This window comes from Schistocerca serialis, chromosome 11 (genome assembly GCF_023864345.2).
Source record: "Schistocerca serialis cubense isolate TAMUIC-IGC-003099 chromosome 11, iqSchSeri2.2, whole genome shotgun sequence".
NCBI classification, from domain to species: Eukaryota; Metazoa; Arthropoda; class Insecta; order Orthoptera; family Acrididae; genus Schistocerca; species Schistocerca serialis.
Window position 1 is genome coordinate 53,588,465 of NC_064648.1, and position 22,082 is coordinate 53,610,546.

The 22,082-nt window shown below is 42.4% G+C and overlaps 1 protein-coding gene across 3 annotated transcripts in view; it reads left to right on the forward strand.

Annotated features, from left to right (window-relative positions):
• The window catches only part of LOC126427303 (speckle-type POZ protein-like), a 54,842-nt gene that overhangs the window by 22,606 nt on the left and 10,154 nt on the right, over positions 1 to 22,082 (forward strand). The window contains exons 2-3 of one of the 3 annotated variants that reach the window (XM_050089610.1): positions 41 to 144; positions 17,053 to 17,629. In XM_050089610.1, coding sequence (XP_049945567.1) covers positions 17,064 to 17,629 — 566 coding nt within the window. In that variant the 5' untranslated portion in view covers positions 41 to 144; positions 17,053 to 17,063. Of the gene's footprint in view, positions 1 to 40; positions 145 to 16,501; positions 17,630 to 22,082 lie in introns of those variants that run through there. The other 2 variants (XM_050089608.1, XM_050089609.1) reach the window with 2 other exon arrangements.

Genomic DNA, 22,082 nt, shown 5'->3' on the forward strand with positions numbered 1-22,082 from the left:
CACCATTTGTGAGTAACGGCCACATTTCTCTTGTTGACAGGTTCAACTGTACTTCTTTTGGCATAACACAACATAATTTGCACAAACTCATTTTTGCAGCAGCTATTGTGACAGAATTCTGAAACGGAGTGGCTGATTAAACAGGTAATTGGCGACCAGAGATCTCAATAGTTTACGAAAATCCTCATTGTTCGGTTTGTGGTAACATAAGAGAAGAAATTTCATATTTATTTTCGTAATTGGAAAGTATTGTTTCACTAGCTCTCGATAACTCATAAAAAATTGGTCACTGGAGCGAAAAAAATAAAACAGAAAGTAAATCTTCTGATATATCGCCGTAGAAAAGACAGTTGAGTGTGTTTACGAACTGGCAAAGTACCCGCCTCCTCGTGTGCCATCATTCGCCAAAATCTCGTTTCGATGTCTCGTGCAGTTTCAGATGTGAGGGATGTTGTGAATATTTCATTCTCGTGGGCGTGAGGTCATGAGTAAACCCGCTACATAGAATCCATTTTCTCGAGATGGAAGTCAGATAGAGAACTCCTCCCAAGTCTAAAGAAAAATTCAATATGTTACCTAAATTTCATACGCAGCAACATATGGTGCAATATGCACAAAACGCAAAATCATAGTGACCTCCATTTTTCATTGCAAACTTTTCGAATTTTCTGTAGTGTCTTAATAAAATGTGTACATCACAATAACTACGACCATTAGCAGGATTATGAGCGCCTCGCCACGAAGCTGACATGTAACGCTACATGTAGGGCGAAAATCAAATATTTTTATGGAATAGTTTCGGTAAAATCGATTGAGAGGGATTCAGAGTGTGCGTGCTTCAGTATTGTCAGCGCAGAGCGCCGCCAGTCGGCGCGTGCGAAGTACGGTGTATGCGTCTCAATTTGCGCCTAGCCTTAACAGTCGGGGGCGCGCACACACACACGCACACACACACACACACACACACACACACACACACACACACACACTCCAGACGGAGTGGCCCTACAAGGCCTGTTTTCACAGACAGAGCTGCGGAATCCTAAAAATGAACTGAAGTGATGGCCTGGCGTTATAGGCCAGGAGATAACGTTACGGGTCCCTCGGCCCGAAGGAGAAAGCCGTCCTGTTTCACGCAACGTGGGCGCTGAAGACAAGCTGAAGTGATGGGGGCGACACAAACAGCCAGAAACCGAGAGAAGGAAACTACCTATTCGGCCGGGAATCGAACCTGGGACGCTAACCACAGACTGCAGACAGTGCTGCACAGACCGTGAATGCGAGTCGCTGTATGAGACGACCTGTCGCGTGATGCGTGGTTCACCTCGCCTCTTCTCTGCTAGACGTAGTCATGCTTTCGAAACTCTTCCGTCCATTACCGCTTTAACAGTGTTGCACGCAGAAAACAGTGCATCAACTGACGTAAATACGTAACAACAAAACACATTATTCTGCTGCTATTACCGGTGCAGCGTCCCACTCGACATGCGTTTCTGGTCTGGAACCTTTCCTGCATAGTAACTAATAATGAAATAATAAATAAAAGCTATGTAGCCAACGTCGAATTTTCTTCGCAAATTGAAGGTTGCTAAAAGTGCTTCCATGTCCATAAAAAATTCTGTTCATGTCGTCTCTGACTGAAATAAATGCAGTTCGCAAGTGGTGCGAGTTGGATGTGGGGGGGGGGGGGGGGTTGTGTTGTGCAGCGCACGCTCTGCCCCCCACGACGGCCCAGCTGACCGGCGCTGCGGCACAGCCGGCTGCTCTGCCGCTCCTTCTGGGCTGACGCGATTCACGCCGTCAGACTACTGGAACACAACACAGCACTGCAGCGACGTTTTCGAGGTCATTAATCTGTCACTTCCTGAGTGTTCTTGGCAAAAATGCTTGAAAGATATCTTATCTGCGCCAGATGTCATACATGTTTCGTGGACGGTTCTTTAACTGGTCGTAGAACTGTCGCATGTCACCAAAAATATACGCAGAACGACTAAATATATATTGTGGTGCAGCTTTTGCTAAAATTTAGCGAACAGTTCAACATATTTCCCGACTGTTCAAGTTATAACGGACCTACTCTTCACGTTACATAGGATTTTTTTAAATGTCATGTACGCCTAATGTTCCTTCTTTGGGAAATGCGTCTGTTCCGATGAAGAATGAAAATCCGGGTATGTACAGAGACAGTTGCTATTGCGCGACAACGTTTGCACGGTAACGATCGAACGAAAGATAACATTAAAAAACAGTTAGTGAAATTTGGAATAAATGAAGGTGATATTTTCGATTGCAAATTACTTAAGAACGGCCGACGGCTCATCACCCAGCCCAAACTGCGAAGGATACAAGGATCCAAAATTGAAATTTGGAAAAGGTGTGGATTGGATCTTATACTGTAGCAGTCGTTTAAGAAGGGATTGTCCGGAATATGAAGGGGGTGAAACGGGGATGACGGATTCTTTAAAAAGTCACTATTAAGGCAGTTTTGAAGCTAGAACTGCGAAAACTGTAATTTGGCTTCTGTCAGACAATAAGAAAATACATGTTTAAGTGTTTCTGGAAATTCAGTCCCTAAAGGTGTCCATTACAGGATGAAAATTATTAAGAAAATATTTTGTTGCATTAAAGTTTTAAAGCTAAATTTATGAAAATTTGTATTTCACTTCTCGGTTAGAAATAAACAAATATTTGTTGTGGGATGAAAACTGCTGTGTAAATATCTGCATAAGAACGCAAAAGGCGTGATTAAGAAAAACTCCGGACTTCAGGTATCAGGATCGCTGTTTGGTCAGATTTACATTCGGAAAAGTCCACGCTTACACGGCCTTAACTAGAGTGAAAAGCGTAGATGGTGTTCCAGTGTGTGAACAACATAAGACTTCGATTAAATAACAACAGAAAAAAGTCTGTGCAGGCCATACAGTAGGCGCGATCGAAGCGGCGATCGCTCGGCCAGTTGTTTCTGGACTGCAGTAACAGTCATCGGACTGCAGTCAGCAGAGAACGGAACCAGAAGCAATTATTCTAGCTCAGACGTCGAAACACGGCTAATGCCGTGAGACACGAAGTCGGCCAGAAAACCAGGAGAACACTTTGTACTGAACATATGGCACGTAAAAGCCGGCAGTTTGCAAAACAGTTCGCGCAATGAACAACTTTGCGTTACTCACTGTAATAAGTGGTACCGACTTTAGAAATGCAAATGTTCAGAAATAATAGTTCTCTATTATAGTAAGTTATTCGTAGGACCGGCCGGGGTGGCCAAGCGGTTCTAGGCGCTACAGTCTGGAGCCGCGCGACCGCTACGGTCGCAGGTTCGAATCCTGCCTCGGGCATGGATGTGTGTGATGTCCTCAGGTTAGTTAGGTTTAAGTAGTTTGTAACCTCCCAACAGAAAATTTAATAAATAGTATGAATAATATTTATTTATTTATTTTTTTACTTATGCATTTATTTTACCTGGCAAGATTAGGGCCTTCAGGCCCTCTCTTACACCTAACCAGGCATACTCAGATTCAACAAATTTCAGTGTCTACAGAAAATTAGGACATATAACATGTTATACAGTATTAATGTTAAAGAAAAAAAATAGAGATTATAAAAGTAGTACAATGATAATTATAACAATCAAAAAATAATTATAACAATCAAGAATAATAATAATAATAATAATAATAATAATAATAATAATGACTATGTATATGAAAGTAAACATAATTTTCTTATATGAGTGTCAGTCCTATTGCTAGTTGGGAATTTTCTCGTTATATTCTTGCAGCTTGTGAGTTATTCTCATCAAGCAGAGACATAAGACGATGGAATGGGGTGAAAGAGATATAGAAGAGGTAGATAGGTTAGAGGAAGAGAAATAGAATGGTAAAATTCGAAGCTATGATGGAGAGGAGAAAGAAAAAGATGAGGGGGGGGGGGGGGGGCACAACAATGGTGGCTATACCGTCCCTAATATGTAAGTCTTAAGTTCCCTCTTGAATGTTGAGTGGTTTTGGATAAGACGCAGATCACAGGGGAGCGCGTTCCATAGTCGTATGGCTGAGGTGGAGAATGACACGGAGAAAGATTTTGTGTTATGTAAAGGTACAGCCAAGATGCTAGACGTATCCGATCTGGTATTGCGGTTGTGGAATGATGATAGGTGTTTAATGTGAGAAGATAAGTATTGGGGGCACCAGTGGCTAAGAAATCGATGAAGTAAGCACATCGTGTGGAGATCGCGTGCCTTATGTGGGCGTATCCAACCTAGCTGGGAGTATGAAGGACTGATATGATCATACAACCGTATGTTGCATACGTATCTAACACAAGCATTCATCACTAGCTCGAGGCATCTCGAATTTTCATTATTTGTGCCATGTTGAACTACATCACAGTAGTAAAGATTAGGCAAGACTAGTGTTTGGACTAATTTTTGTTTAACATGGGTTGGAAATATTTTTCTAAATTTTTGAATTGCATGTAGGGAGGAGAGCGATTTCCGGCAAGCTGTGACTGTTTGTTCTTCCCAGTTTAGGTGTTCATCCAAGATTATTCCAAGGTCTTTTACTGTTTTTTGGTATGGTAGTTGGGTACCATTGAGGAGTATTTGAGGGACTGTTTCGCGAAAGTACCGACTGATTAACTTTGGATGAGATATAAGTATGACCTGGGATTTCTTGGGGTTTAGTTTCAGACCTAGGTTCTGTGCCCATCGAGAAACAGAGCAAAGATCTGCGTTCATACTCGCTACTGCGTCAGCAATGTTCTTGGGGCTTGCACTTATGTACAGTTGGATGTCGTCGGCATATAGATGGTAGTTGCAGGAGTGAATCACTGAAGAAATATCATTAATGTACAGTGAGAAGAGTAATGGACCAAGGACGGAGCCTTGGCGAACTCCAGAGCGCACGTTTTTCCATGATGACTTTTCCGACCCACAAATGACTTGTTGACTTCTGTTTTTGAGGTAGCTGTCGAACCAGTGTATTGCGCTGTTTGAGAAATTCAGCTGCTTCATTTTAATTAGTAATATATCAAAGTCAACTGTATCAAAAGCCTTGCTAAAGTCAAGCAGTGTTAGGATGGTAGCTTCACTCTGTCCATAGCATGTTTAATGTCATCAGTTACTTTGATTAATGCAGTTGCTGTACTATGGTGCTTTCGAAAGCCTGACTGATATTTGTCGTGGATGTTATGAGTTTTGAGGTAATCCGATGTATTCTAGGGCTTTAGATATTGCAGGAAGTATGCTGATCGGCCTGTAGTCACCTGGCGACTTAGGGTTGTCAGTCTTGGGTATAGGTTGAATTAAGCTTTGCTTCCACTCAGTAGGATATGTACTACTGACAAGAGACAGGTTGAAGATGTCTGTGATAACTGGAGTAATAGTGTTTACGACGTTCTTAATCATGCCAATGCTCACTCCATCATTTCCTACTGCCTCGGAAGAGATTCTCATAATTGCCTTGTGTACTGTGCCGGTAGTGACATGTTTTAGGAAAAACTTGTCTCTCGAGAGATTGATATCTTGGGGCTGGTAATTTGTCGCTGCGTGGCAGTTTACGGCTGTTGAGAAGAAATCGTTTAATTCTTCTGCAGACGCTTGATAAACAGCGTCAGATCTTCGCTTCCCTATACCGAAACTGCGCAGCTTTTTCCACAGTGCAGCAGGTTTTGATATGCCGCATACGACAGAGCGGGCATGTCTGATTTTGGCATTCCTCACGCTTTGCTTCGTTCTATTTCGGAGTTTCCTATAAGCTTCGTACGCCTGGGGAGTTGGGTTACGCTTGAAGGCCCTATGTGCAGCATCACGTTCATTCATTAACTGGCGTAATGCAGTGGTGAGCCACGGAGCGGGAGGTCTCTTTACCTTGACAGTGCGTTGAGGAGCATGTTTATCATACAGTGCAATAATTTTGCGACATAATTCCCGAATTTTTCCGTCTAAAGAAGGTTCATTGCTTATATCATGCCAAGGGATGTCTGAGCAATCCTTTTGAAGAGCGTCATGGTTAACATTTTTTAGGTTTCTGTAGGTTACCAGGTGAGATTTTTCTTTGGTAGTATGTACTGAGTAATTTAAGAAAATCACGTCATGAGCAGAGAGTCCTGGAGCGGATGTCTGATTGGCGCGAATTATTTTATCTGGTCGCTTTGTTGCTATTATATCTATGAGTGTATGGCTGTGTGGTGTGTGATGAGTTGGGTCCAGCGGTGCTAAACTCATATCATTGGAGTGGAACAGTCTCCTCAGTTTTTCTGCAGAGGGAGATTTTAACTGTAAGTCGATGTTTGTGTCGCCCATACAGTGTCACGAGCGAGGACAGGGCAGACTGAAAGGAGGACATAGCACCGACGTTTGGAGGTTTATAGATTACTCCAATTAGCAGTTTCTGATTTGATGTATTTATTTCGAAAAACAAGAACTCTGCTTCTCCTTCGCCCTTTGCATCCGATGTGCATAGTATAGTAGGTCTCAGATCAGAGCGAATATAGGCACCCACACCACCCCCGCGTCGTGTTTCACGATCTGCCCTTAGGAGAGAGTAACCAGTGATTCGGATAGCGTCGGAAGAAATGTTTGGTTTCAACCAAGTTTCAGAGACGACGATAATATGGAACAGCGATTGGCAGAACAGGTCACAGAACTCGTCGAAGTGAGCCGTTAGCGACTGAGCGTTCGCGTGGGCCACAAAGAGCCCGCCGCCGGAACCGGTCCGTCCCATTGTGGCCGCCTGTAGGACCGAGCGCGCTCCGTCTACCTGCTGGCCGGAAGAGGGACAAAAGCTGGATTTCGCGGGGGAAGACATATTTACAGGTGTGTCCAAGGTCGTGACTGACTCAAGCGTCTGTGGGCTAAAGGTGAAAGACAGGCTGGTGGTATCGGAGAAGGGAGCGAAAAGAAAGATGGAAAGTGGCAGTAGTGGTTACGATAAAGATAATGGTAGTAGTAGTGGTAGTGACGAGGATGAAAATAACAGATATAGAAAGGCGGTTTTAAGGAGATTCCTGTTAATGGAGAATGTTAATTCCCGTTTGACTGACAATATGAATATAAATGAGCACTTATGATAGGCAACTAAAGAAGCAATATTTACGTGAAACAATTGACTGATTTTAAATAGAGTACTTATGGTGCATATAGAAATAACAAAGCAATATTTACGTAAAAAAAATGAAAAGAAAGAATAAAAATTGACTTATATTAGACAGAGTAAAATATGAGACTGTGTCTCGCGAGATTTCGCTCAGTCTTTCAGTTCGGACATGTTCGTCACCGTTTTCCTCCCTCCTTCCGTCTTGACTACGATCCTGCCATCCTGGGTCCATACATTTTGAATGCCGAACTGTGTGATCGCAGTGTTCAAAACTTTTAGTCTTTCGCACGTCAGATCTTCCCTCAGGGTAACCCCACTCTTGGCGAGTTTTCTTTTCTGAGCAAACACTTCAGCTCTTTTCCGGTATGACACAAATTTAATTATTATGGGCCTGGGTTTCATCGCACCTGGTATCCTGCGCCCAAAATTCTTTCTGATTTAATCTAAGCTCAAAATTCATTCACATGTAGCGTAACCTCAAAACAGAAAATATTAACATAAATATTATTCACGTTTAGTGTAAGCTGAAAACAGAAAAAATCCTAAACCTCACAACAGTAAAAATTATAATTATGTCGTTCACATTCAGTGTAACGTCCCAAAAAAAAAAAATTTCAGTAACCTGGTAATAAAACAATGTAACTAACCTCTCAAGTAAATTGTCGCTCACTTAAGACTTTTCAATAATTCACTGTGAATTTAACATTGTAAATTTTGGACGACAGCAGTGCTGCGTCATGGCCCTGAAAGATCATTCTGAATAAAAAAGGAAAAATTCTTACCTCAATGAAGTCGCCGGATATATCTGCTCTTACAATAAATTTTTCCGGCACAGCTCTGTGCAATGCTGGCCGACCTACCTGTCATTTATGAAAGGAAGCAACTGATTTTTATATTGCAATTATCGGGATAATCATGGATCGGAGGAATTAGTAAATTCTTTAAATTGAAATGAATGGTTGTTAAAAGTTACTTTTTCTGAGGAAGATTATTATTACGAGAGTTTTAAAAACATTTACATGCGACTTGAGAACATTACTACATATGGGCGAGGCTGCTTTTTACCTTACACAATAATACTCAGGCTGCGACATCGCTGCACCGCGACCAGGCCAGCCAACACGATACACCATACCAGACCAGAGCAGACTCCAGACTAGACTTGGCCACTGTTTCTATGTTTCGATACAGTGTATCGATACGTGGAACTGTTTCAGTGTTTCGGAACGGCTGTGGTTCACTGTTTCGAAACAGTCGTGTTCCATTCCGCCCCTGTCTCGGATATCCGGACCAGATTCGATCTCGAGCCAGACACAGAAACTGTATCGTTGTTTCAAAATAAGGCTGTTTCATTCCACATGTGCTTGGAACGGACTGATTGTATCGAAACAGTGATGTTTCATTCAGCTCTGTGTCGGACGAGATTCGGGCTCGGCACAGGTACTGAAACACAACATATCACTTCGTGAAACACTTTCAAGAGTGTCGAAATCGTTTTGACAAGCAATAGCATGAAGCTTAAGATATCCGAAAATAAAGCTCCCTTTCTAGATGACTGTCCTATTCCGAAATGGCGTAACATTTGCTTTATAAACATTAACCAAACAATAAAACAACGCATACAATTCACATTCAAAATAATAAATATGTGAAAATCATTCAGTTAAATTACACTTTTTTTATAACATACGTTTCTCTGTTAAAGTACAGTAATCATGTTAAGAAACGCAAGTAAGCCTAGAACATTTTGAATAAAAAAAGGCGTAGAGTGACAGTTATTATACATATACATAAATTTAATGTAGGTATAATTGCAAGCAATCTGTTTGACATATCACTGATAGTGTAATGGTGAACGGGAAGGGCTGGGAAGCATGGTGAATTTATAGTAACGGTTCGAAACACCTTGAAAGACAAAATTTTTTCTGTTATATTTTGTTATTTATTCGAATTATTTGGCATTATTTGTGAGTCTATAGTAACTGTGCCTATTATCCACAATGATTCCCTTTGTGTGCATGGAATTAGCAGGATGGGTATATTACCCATACTAACGGAATGTGGGTATCCCAGTAGCATACCCGTTGTTTCTGCAGTTTGCTCCCACCTCCAGTTCCGTTCGTGGTGGTTCTTTTGTCTTCAGCTATGGCTGTCCTCAGCCAATTGAAAAGAATGAAAGTCACACGACACGAAAGCAGCGCATTTGCTGCATGAAATACGAAACTGCCAAGACGCCTAAGTGATAGTTTCATACTTTCTGCGATATGATTAGCGCTCTCGCACCTCATTTGTGTTTATATGGACATACCTGTACAGTAGACATTCAAGATGATAAAATGTGTAGGTTTATTAGATTACAAAACACAAACTGTTTCACTGTTTCGAAACAGCGTATCGAAACATGACATTGTACTGTTTCATTTGTTTCGAAACAGTTACGTGTTTCAGTTCGCCCATCTCTACTCCAGACTAGCAACAACTTACTGCTACAGCTAAACAGTTCCTACTGCAGTCAACACTGCTCTCTGGTCAGAGATTTTCTTATACCTTGCATATCGCAGGCAGCGCATGAGTAATACATCTCTTACAAGTTCTAGGGGACTGATGACCTCAGAAGTTATGTCCTATAGTGCTCAGGGCCATTATTTTATTCGTGGGAAGCTCGTAATGTTTAATGCAGCGAAGAATCAGTAATTTTACCGGATCGGACTTCCTTCACTCTTGTGCAATAAGGTGTGCAGTATATGGTACGCCTGTTTTCAGTAAGCTAGCACAAGAATTAAAAAATCTTAGCAGTAATGCACGCGCTTTTAAATCGAAATTGATGAGATTCCTCATGGCTCAGTCTTCCTGCTCTGTCGAGGAGTTCCTTGAAATATTAAACTGGTTCCTCTGTTGTGTTATTGACTGTGTTTACATAAATTTATGGCTTGTCTTTTTTGCGTTCATAAACATTTTATTTCACTCTTATTACTTCTGTGTTGTACTTTTATGTACAGACACCTTGCATGACGTTGGAGATTACCTTCTCAGTTTGGTCCTGCAGAACTAGACGTGTAAACACTCTGTTGACGTAATTTGGAAATGTGAGTAGAGTTTGCACCGCACACAAAAACATATCATTCTGTGGTAATATTTTGTGAAGAGGCATTTAATTTATACTTTTAAACTTTGTCATTACTCTTTAACTAGTTGCTTTGAAAAGCAACAAAGTTCACTGTAGTTAAATGGCGGTTTTGAATAGCAGTCTGTTTTCTAAATTGCACGTGTTTATCTTGGTTACCGAAATTAAATAAGGAATCACTTTCAATATTTTAGTATAGTTTCACTGGTGTTGTTCTCGGGGTCAGTAATGGTGAATGGATAGGACTGTTAGGTAAATGATTGAGGTAAAGTTAATTAGTCTATAACAGTTGCTGCACTGAACCCTCTTCATTCAGTTAAGAAAAACTCCTACGCTGGCCACCCTCGTACAGCCTAAAGATGAAACTGGTCGGATCTTACTTCTGTGAGTTGCTGCTGGTGGGACGTAAAGCCGTCGCCACACGGACCGTGCTGTCGAACGTCAACGTTGAGCGTGCCAAGTTCAACGTGCTGCTGAACGCTCAGGAAGGATGCGACTTGTGCACACGGTACGTGGGCCCCAACGTGGTAAACGCGATAGCAACGCACTCCAGCGGCAGTTTCAGGGATGTTTCTACTTCGTAAATCACACTGTTTACTTAACGGGCGCGCGTAAAATTCCCACGTTAGCTCTATTAAAACGCACATTTCCTCCATCGTCCACGAAAAGGAAAGTACCATGTCCAACCAATAAGGACACAGGCTTATGAAAGTTTCATTACAAACAGTGCGGTACAAATTTGGAATACTTCTCCGCATAAGATAAACATTATTTCATCATTCCCTCATTTTAGTAAAACCCCAAAGCCAGTCTTACTTGATCACTGTTCTTACCCAGTAGCAGAATCTTTGCAACATGTGAATTACGAAGCGTAAAAGAAAAAGGAACAAAATATCTTCATACAAGTAGCGCAAGCTGTCCTGTAATTAAGCCAATCGAACAAAGTTGCCCCTCAAAAAAAGGTGAACTTATATTTACCTAACATCAAATATTATAGCATATACTTATATTACACTAATAATAAAGTATCAGAACTAAATAAAAACGCGAATGTTAGGAAAAATTCTTTTTGGGAGCGTTAAGACGCGAACCATCGCCCCAAACAAAGCCCCATTACTGGGCAGTGACGCTACTCATTACGCAAAACCAAAAACCGCTTCCTCTTCTCAAAAAATATTATGTTACACCTTGCTAAAAACGTTAATCGTATATAATTGTTATTAATTGAAATTTAATTATAACAAATTGTACAAAGAACAATGCGTTTTGGGTGGATCTTCAGTGTGTCGCTGCCTTCAAATAGCCTACTCTCATAAGACGCTCGTTACAATAATTCTGTTGCCATGAATACGATGTTTGTCATTATTTTATTGGAACGAATCACACAACTAACAACGGGTTTTCCAGTGATTCTCAATTTGATGGTGCTCAGAAACCGCATTTATACATATAGGCTTGAAATGAATGCTAATATGGCGCCTCACATCTCTGTACTGAAGGGAGACGACGTGCGTGTGACGTAAGTAGCGTTGTGTCATCTCATTGGTCAACGCTCAGACGCACGCTCAGAATATCTGACATGCCAGATATTGCTCTGCACGTTCGGAAAGACTCCCGAACGTGCTATTCCACGCTATGACGTCAGAAACTGTGTACGCTCAACGTTCGAATGCACGGTCCCTGTGCCGACGGCTTAGAGGCATTGATCGTCGGCAGCCTGTGGCAGCTGGCTGTTCCTAAAGTCGATCCACATAACAAGTTTGGGCCCACAGGACTGTCGTGGGATATCCGTGTCCGCCAGATGTCACCGCACTGTCGCCACTCACGACCACACAGTACTGCCCTGGCCGTGTTCCGCAGACCTCGCCGCGCACCGCGCCTGCCCCCCACCACCTGTCGGCCGCCGGCAGCTCTCCCCTCCCCTCCCCTCCCCCTACTTCTGCCCCCTCCTACGCGCCCACCGACAACACTTCTTACTAGTGGTGGGCCAAACGGTTATTCTGGAGTAACCGTTATCACGGTTCCAGTTATTCTTTGATAACCATTATTTTTAACGGTTGTCAATAACTGTCAAGTTATTTTTCACTACCAAATACTGCGACGGGGTTAAGTTAAATAACGACATGGTTGGAATCCATCATTTTAGTTGTGACTATAACTGCTAGTAGTGCGAAATGGCAGCAATGTCGTATGAATCGTGTCATAACCTTAGCAAATTAACTCTGGGTAGATTTCAGTTGATTTTAGAAGGATTATTAGTGTTTCATATAATATGTGTGTAGCTTATCGGTCGCTATTGGAAATATTATCCTCGCAGCTGCAACAGAAAGTAGGTGGAACTTCGCCACAGCTCTGTTTAAAAATGGTTCAAATGGCTCTGACCACTATGGGACTTAACATCTGAGGTCATCAGTCCCCTAGAACTTAGAAATACTTAGACCTAACCAACCTAAGGACATCACACACATCTGCGCCCGAGGCAGGATTCGAACCCGCGACCGTAGCGGGCGTGCGGTTCCAGACTGAAGAGCCTAGAACCGCTCGGCCACAACGGCCGGCCTGCACTGTTGAAGTAAAATGTTAACAACGTGCGTTTTTAAGTACGAAGTAACATGTAAACTGAATACTGTAGGTTAAATTCGAAGCTTAATTTCTTGTGCTGCTCACTTAATAGAAAAAAACATATACGTAATGTGACAGATTCGTTTACTCCTGTCTTGTACAAGATAGGTGTATTGGGGAAAGTGTGAGTACGCTAATCCAATGTTAATGTGAGATTTGGAAAACTGCTCGATTTCGTTTAGGAAGGGCATACCACAGAATTGATGAAGCGCCCAAAGAAGTCGGTCTTTGCAGTGAGAATGATGGCAGATGTAGGAGACATTACCGAATTCATACTTAATGTCACTTTCAGGATCTACATTACCTCCACTAGTTACATTAACTGATATAGTTAAAGTAGATTCTACTCCACTGTCCGTAAATAACAAACATCGTCAAAAACCTTCTCTTGTACTTTAGTTATCATTATAACTGCTAGTAGTGCGAAATGGCAGCAATGTCGTATGAATCGTGTCATAACCTTAGCAAATTAACTCTGGGTAGATTTCAGTTGATTTTAGAAGGATTATTAGTGTTTCATATAATATGTGTGTAGCTTATCGGTCGCTATTGTCTGTTGAAGCTTGCTAGTCTGCGAAGCACTTACACTGAATGAAAGTCCTTCCTCTTTTTTCGTATTTACAAAACCTTTCACTTTCCATGTTATTCAGTCTCTCAATACGCGCGCGCGCCCACACACACACACACACACACACACACACACACACACACACACAACAAATGTAACAAACTTACTTTTCGTTGAATTATGCAGCCTCGGCGTGCTAAAACTGAGAGTCCGACCTCCTCCGTCTGCCGTACCAGTTTCAGGGTCCCCGCTCGTCGTGTAAGTTGGCATCGCGGCCCTGCCGTACCGCTGGTCGTTGATACCGCTGTGACGCCGTCTGCTGCTTCGATGTGCCCTCGTTGTTATTGTGACTGTTCAACATCTTTCTGCTAAGTATGTCTGGCAACTTGAAACGGTTTCCATTCAAACTTCTGCATGTACCAATTTACTAAATTTTTCATTATCACTCACTATCAGGTCTCTCACAAAGTTTCTCTCAACCACGGATTCAATGTACTACGGCTTTTTAACTGTTTTCCCGGCCTATGCACCATGTGGGGCAGCACTGTTCCTTCTGCCCTGCACCTGCCTGTGAACTCGTTGCAGCAGATCGCCGGTAGGAAAGCCGAGCAGAAACCTACCGTACTGCGACCCGCCCTAGGCTGCTGCATACAACGTAACTATTCTAAGAATTCGGAAAAGGTTTTAATTTTGAGTGAAAGGTAGAAGTACTCATAAAACTTCGGTATAATCTGAAGTTAGAATTAAAAGTTCGCTGCGAAGCCTGTGCTAATCCTAACACAGCCATGCACTAACCCTTTCATTCACGTTAGCAAGTCTATGGCAACGTATGTCCCGAAATCTGAACAGCTACTAAGTAAGAATTGCTCTTATACGATAATGCTCGCCACACTATTAAGTTCATCGGTATCTAATACAATCAAGGTTTCGGTCACCGATCTACTCAATATGCCAAGCGGAATTTGTCTTTTCTCATGCACAAAATTACTTACAAAATCCGTACTTTCTAAAAAAAAAAGAACAGAATAAATTTGCCATCACTTTAAAGCACTTTTGAGTCATGTACCACAGCTAAAACTGGCAAATTATAACTTCCTTTGGAGCTCATACTACACACAACCGTACCATTGAAAGGCTGGACTCCGACTCCTCTAGACTGGCGTAAGCATTCCGTATCCAAGACAAAAGACGCACGAAGAATACTCCTTTCTGATTGATCAGTTTTCTTTAAGGCCAATAGAAATACATTATCCTCCCGCGTTAGCCCGGGCTTTTCATGACTGACCAATCACCAAATTACACACTTTTGAATTGTACTTTTTTCGGAAATAAATATTTAACTTTATGATATTTTATTTATACTTTACGTGATTAACTGTTTTGATTTGCACTCGAATTAACTTCCCTTTTAGCATAAACTTACTTAACATTATTTGATACTGTAAGGTGGCATCGGTCCTGCACCTTACAGGAGTCCATTTAACGTGACTATAATCACTTTGCGAGCACTTGACGTCAATAAAAACGACTGAGAGCGGCGGCGCTGTCGCTTTGGAGATGAGTAGTTGGTAAATAATCTGAAATACGGCGTAGGAAATGTATGTGGAAACATATCGGCACGCAGGCTAGGTAATACAGTGAGAATTACGCGTTTTTCTAATCATAAAACTTTGCAGAAATGCAGTATGCGAGACAGAGCTCGGGTACCTCCCCGCCTAGCCGCAGAAGGCCGCAGCCTGACGGCATAAATGGTTAACTGGGGAAGTTCTGTAATCAGTTTAGAGAGGCCACAGCTACCGCCAGCCTCTGAGGCTGCAGATGCTCAGGTGTTTACCAAAACAAAGCAACGGGTAGCTGGACAGGCTTTCCTGCGCGTGCCCTCGCCTATGTCCCACTAATTTTACGCCTCCGAGTAACTCAAATGGTGCAGGCCAGGAGTTCCGAATAACAACTTTCAATACAGGAGTCTGCGTTCGCTACGACGGGGAATTTTGCCGGGAAAATCTCGAGTGGTCTCTTAGGAGAAAAATTCCAGTAAAACTATTCTTGCCTGCACGTGTGGCTCTAGCTTTGGAAAAAACTTAAGATTCCCAGGCCATACATTGGGCGGCACATGCAAAATGGGTATTTTGAGCCTGTCTCGCGGTGTGTTTGGCTCGGTAAAAGTTGAGGTGGGAAAACAGAGGTGAAGAGCGATCTTGCTCGACTCTCTGTCGAGGTCTTCCGTTCCGGGCTTTCGTACTGAGAGGACGTTAGCCAAGTCGTCTCCCGTCTTGGTCTCTCGTTCTGAGACGACGTTAGCCGCGCCAGCTCTTTGGTGCGGGGAAGACTGTCGTAATTAGAGAAGTTTACGGACAGCGGTCTGTTGTCCTAGTATTGTAGGAGTGTACTTTCCGAGACGCCACACGCCGATCGGACGGCCGCGCCGTCGGCGTCGGAGACCGCCGCTGCAGCGGGAATATTACGGTGAGATCGCTCCTGCTTCGGCCTGTCGTAGGAGTAACGTTAAATAGTTGGATCACGTGCAATTGCTGTTTCCACAGAGGCTTCACGATACTTTGGGGTGTAGAGGTTCTTCGTATTTTGCGTTTTGTGTCGATGTCAGTCGGTGAGCCAAGTTATGAGAGATCGCATTTGGACCGATTAACACAGTTCACTGCCAATGCTAGTTAGGAGGGTAATTTGTAAATTGTTCTTTGTGTTTTATTCAGCATTGATCTGAAGGTTAGAATAAAATTATTGTGATTCAGTAGAGCCTTTACTTTCAGTAGTTGATCCTGAATTCACTCTTTCGCTTTATTTTATTTTTGTGTATGTGTCTGGTGTCATTGAACACCCTAAGTGTCCGTTATCATTCATATTTGGAAGTAAAAATAGGTGTGATTTGTCGCCAATACTACCACCGGAGATTAATTAGGGGTGACAGGGCCACATTAAAATCTAGCGTTATCCATTTTTGCGTACAGTTCCACGCCCAATTTCTCTGTAAGTTGTTTGTCAGGGTCGAACACACATGCAAAATCCTGCCAGCAAGTTACAGTAGAAAATTTTCCGTCGTCTGCATTCACAGTGTCTTAAAAATTTGTCACGCTAGTTCGTATGGCGTTTGTCAGTATGACAATGATCTATATGAGATCTCGTGGAAATCGGGTTTTCTGCCGGATATCAGCGTCTTGCAAACGCGATATTTCGACGTCATCACTTGACGTCTTCATCAGGTGTTCCCTGAGACTGGCTGCTTGCTGGACCGGGTCGCACATTTATGTCTGCCCGGTGCCTGGTGTTCTGTTTGCCGTTCCCTAGTCGGTCCGCGCCCGCGAGTCGCGCTATCTTGCCGCTCTAGGTGTGCCCTATTCCGTCCGCGCCCACTCCGGCCGCCTCCAACTGCGGTGGTGGCCTCCTGGTGTTCCCTTCTCGGTCCGCGCCCGCGAGTGGCGCTCCCCTGCCGCTTACGGAGCTTGTTCTCCTAATAAAATGAGCTGAAAAAAAACTCTTGAAAACGGTATTATTAAAGAATTGCAGTTATTCACCAATGGCATCAGTCTGAGAGAAAGTGTCGCTGGAGACAGGTGTGTCTGTTTCCGGTAGAAGTATCGACAGTCACCTGTAAGCTGAAAGGGCTGCTCGATGATGTCGTGTTTCAGAATCGTCAGCAATGGAAGCAGATAAGGACGTCACGGAGACGGTGGCCGTGGACCTGGGTGCCCTCCTAGACGCCGGGGACGACGCCATGGTGACGCTCGTGGCAGGCGAGACGCGGCTGGTGGCGCACAGGGCCGTCCTGGTGGACAGGAGCCCCGTGTTCGCCGCCATGTTCGCCCACGACACCCTCGAGGCGAGCACTGGCGTGGTGAGCATCGCCGACGTGGGGGGCCCCGTGCTGAGGCAGCTGGTCTCCTACCTGTACACCCTGCGGGCCCCCCAGCTGCCCGCGATGGCCGCCCAGCTGCTGGCCGCAGCGGACAAGTACGGCGTGTCGGGGCTGAAGGCGGAGTGTGAGCGGCAGGTGGCCGCTCAATTGACTGTGGAGACCGCGGCGGCTGCAGCCGCCCTCGCAGTCCGCCACTCCTGCAGCGACCTCAGGCGGGCCGCCGTCGAATTTATGAAGACACGAACCCGTGAGGTGATGGCCACTCAGGGATGGGCGGATGCCATGTGGAAGCAGCCACAAGACTTGATCGAAGTGAGCCCGCTGCTGTACGATCCACCACCAAAAATCAGGTTAGTGTGAGACAGCCCACTCACTTGTGTCTCTCAGTTCTGGATGTGTGTGTGCGTATTTCCGACTCTATTTTTGCCACTGAGTTTCTTTAGATGTGTCTATGCCATAAAATACACCATCGTAGACAGTCGTTTCATGATAGCTCACAATGCTATCATTGCCCTTCTGTATCAGAGTCAGTGAATCCCTAAACTGAACCCAGTTCATTACCAGGAATGTTAGCGATCAAAAATCTTCAAAGAGCCAGTTTGTAGATTTTATTCTGTTAAACTACATGTATACAAAAAGGGCTTGTTTAGGTTTTGGCATCAACTGTCAGTAGAAATGGTACACTCACTGTGCGAATAGAGCATGGCCCATTCTGCTGTGGGCACAAAGCTGTATTGCCCAGCAAGGGCTCAGACACTGTGATGTGTGTAGTTTGCAGCCGGCAGCCTGTACAGGTTGCTGTAAGCCTGTTCACATAAAGTAGCGTTTAAACATCTTCAGTGCCTCTGTGGCAGATGACAATGAGACACATTTGAATAGTGCCACGCTGCATAAAGATGAGACCGAGTAAGTCACTTACAACCAACACCTAGAGCAAGGTAGTGTACTGCAGAATGATTATAGGAGGGCGGCAACATATTTATAATTTTAGATTGCTGGTGTTGACCTTTGGAATTTTCTTCATGTAGTAAAGCAGACTATCAGAGTAATCACTGTTCACACCTCACTACTACAGCTTTGTCTGTTGCATAATTGTCTGTCACTTTTTTCTACGTTCAAGCCATATATCAGTAACCAACCCAACATAATTCTTCGTTCTCTCCTAATCCAAACTCTGCATGGAAGATTCTAATTGATCTAAAGGCACGTTACATAAAAATGATAATGGTCTGCTGTCAGAGCTTGTATGGAAGATGTTCAGAAGACCAGGTGAAGTAAGCATCGGCGCTCCAGTGTTTGGCTGCTCACACCTCTTGCAGCGTGAGGCCACCTCATGAGACTAGAGCCAATCCTCATGGCGGTTCTGGCTGGTCTCATAAAATTGAGTCTTCCCATCTCATTTCGTTCTCCTCTCTACTCAGCCCTTACATAAAGTTCACGCAGTACTAGGATACATTCCCTTCTGTGGCACACAGAATACCATGTTTTACTGTGTCTTCCATGAACAAGTATCCCTCCCCTGTCTGCCTGTCGATTGCTCTATGGCTTTACTATAGCCACCCAGTGAACACTACAGACTTTCATTCTACTGTGACACTCACTATGACATTATATATATATATATATATATATATATATATATATATATATATATATATATATATATCCCATCTATTGTTGTTGCTTTCCACCTCTGATAGTTGGTGAGCATTAATGAGGCTCTGCAACCAGAGTTTCCTTTCTTTTTGCACTATCTTACAATAACATATGTCCATACAAGTCTAATAGCTATTAACACTGATAAATTATCATTTATTTTTCAGCTAGATTTTAATACTTATGTAGTATTTTATGTGCAATTTGCATATTGGAAATCTTGTGTTTGACATGACACTACGTGCATTCCGTGAACCAGTTTTAATGAACTTGTAGCCAGTATTGTAAATCATTCAGTGTGTTTCTTTTATTCAATAAAGACTAACATGAAAATTCATGTTTGAAACAATGAACATATTACAATTGTTATTTATGTTCTTGAAAAAACTTAAAACATCACTCCAAACTCGTTCTGCACCCTGTGGGAAATGACACAGGCTGTTAAGTTTGAAAAAGTTTTTATTAACGGTAATATTTTTACTAACAGTAATTTTTATTTATTTATTTACATGTCAAGTTCCGTAGGACCAAATTGAGGAGCAAATCTCCAAGGTCATGGAACGTGTCAGTACATGAACATACAACATAAAAGTAATAATGGATAAAAATAAATGTTCATGAACCTGAAAGAAAATCAGTCCATAAGTTTAAGCAAACGCTATCAGCAATACAATGAGAATCATAATTTTTCAAGGAACTCCGTGACAGAATAGGAGTGACCCATGAGGAAACTCTTCAGTTTATATTTGAAAGCCCGTGGATTACTGCTAAGATTTTTTAATTCGAGTGGCAGCTTATTGAAAATGGATGCAGCAGTATACTGCACACCTTTTTGCACAAGAGTTAAGGAAGTCCGATCCAAATGGAGGTTTGATATCTGCCGAGTATCAACCGAGTGGAAGCTGCTTATTGTTGGAAATAAACTAATATTGGTAACAAGAAACGACAATAAGAAATATACATATTGAGAGGCCAGTGTCAAAATACCCAGACTCGTGAACAGAGGTCGACAACAGGTTCGTGAAATCACACCACATATTGCCCGAACCGCCCGTTTCTGAGCCAAAAATATCCTTCTAGAATGGGAAGAGTTACCCCAAAACATAATACCATACAACATAAGTGAATGAAAATAAGCAAAGTAGACTAATTTACGTGTCGAAGTATCACTCACTTTCGATACCGTTCGAATAGTGAAAATAGCAGTATTAAGTCTTTGAACGAGATCCTGAACGTGGGCTTTCCACGACAGCTTACTATCTATCTGAACACCTAGGAATTTGAACTGTTCAGTTTCACTAATCATATGCGCGTTCTGTGAGATTAAAACGTCAGGTTTTGTTGAATTGTGTGTTAGAAACTGTGAAAACTGAGTCTTACTGTGATTCAACGTTAGTTTATTTTCTACAAGCCATGAACTGAGGTCATGTACTGCACTACTTGAAACTGAGTCAATGTTGCACACAACATCCTTTACTACCAAGCTAGTGTCATCAGCAAACAGAAATATTTTAGAGTTACCCATAATAGTAGAGGGCATATCATTTATATAAATAAGGAACCGGAGCAGCCCCAACACTGATCCCTGTGGCACCCCCCACTTGACAGTACCCCACTCAGATCCCACATCACGGCCATTATAAACATCATGAAAAATGACCTTTTGCTGCCTGTTGCTAGAGTAAGAGGTGAACCAATTGTGAGCTACTCCCCTTATTCCGTAATGGTCCAACTTCTGGAGCAATATTGTGAGATCAACGCAGTCAAATGCCTTTGTTAAATCAAAAAATACGCCAAGTGTTCGAAACTTTTTGTTTAGCCCATCCAGCACCCCTCGGAGAAAAGAGAATATAGCATTTTCAGTTGTCAAACGACTTCTAAAGCCGAACTGTACATTTAATAGCAAATCGTGTGATATAAAATGATCAATTAACCTTACATACACAACCTTTTCAATAACTTTTGCAAACACTGATGGCATAGAAATAGGTCTAAAATTATCTACATTATCCCTTTCTCCCATTTTATAAAGCGGCTTTATTAGTACTTTAATCACTCAGGAAACTAACCATTCCTAAAGGAAAACTTACAAATATGGCTAAATGCAGGGCTAACATGTGCAGCACAGTACTTTAATAGTCTGCTAGACACTCCATCATAACCATGAGAGTCCTTAGTCTTCAGTGATTTAATTATTGACTCAATCTGCCTCTTGTCTGTATCACAGAGGAGTATTTCAGACGTCAATCTCGGAAAGGCATTTGCTAAGAAATTTATATGATTTCCTGTACAAACTAAATTTTTATTTAATTCACCACCAATGCTCCGAAAATGATTGTTAAATACTGTACATATATCTGATTTACCAGTAAAAGAAATATTATTACTGCGAACTGACTTTATATCATCAACCTTGTGCTGCTGACCAGACACTTCCTTCACAACTGACCATATGGCTTTAATTTTATCCTGTGAATTAGATATTCTATTTGCATACCACATACTTTTTGTCTTGCTAATAACATTTTTAAGCACCTTACAATACTGTTTGAAGTGGGCTACTGTAGCTTGATTGTGACTACTTCTAACATTTTGATATAATTCCCGCTTTGTTCTACATGATATCCTTATCCCACTAGTCAGCCAACCAGACTGTCCATTACTGCTAGTACCCCGTTTAGAATGTTGTAATGGAAAGCAACTCTCAAAGAGCATGAGAAATGTGTTATGGAAAGCATTCTGTTTATCATCTATATTATCAGCACTATAAACATCTTACCACTCTTGTTCCTTGACAAGTTTTGCAAAACTCTCTACTGCTGTTGGATTAACTTACCTACGTAGTTTGTAATTAAATACGACATTGGTTTGAGTACAAAAACCTTTTAGTGTTAAATTTGTGCATCATGGTCTGTGTTTCGGTTGGCAGGAGAGCCAACACCGTGTTACTAGGAGGAGGCTGAAAGGCACGCGTTTTAGCTCACGCAGGCTGGCGTGAGGTCTGGAACAGGACAAGGAAATTGGAATTTAGAAAAAAGGATGTAGCTGGTGGAATACTTAACTTTAATCCGTTAATGGTGAACGTCGGTCTTGACAGTACATGATTCAATATCAATAGTAACTGATAATGGCGCCTTGCTAGGTCGT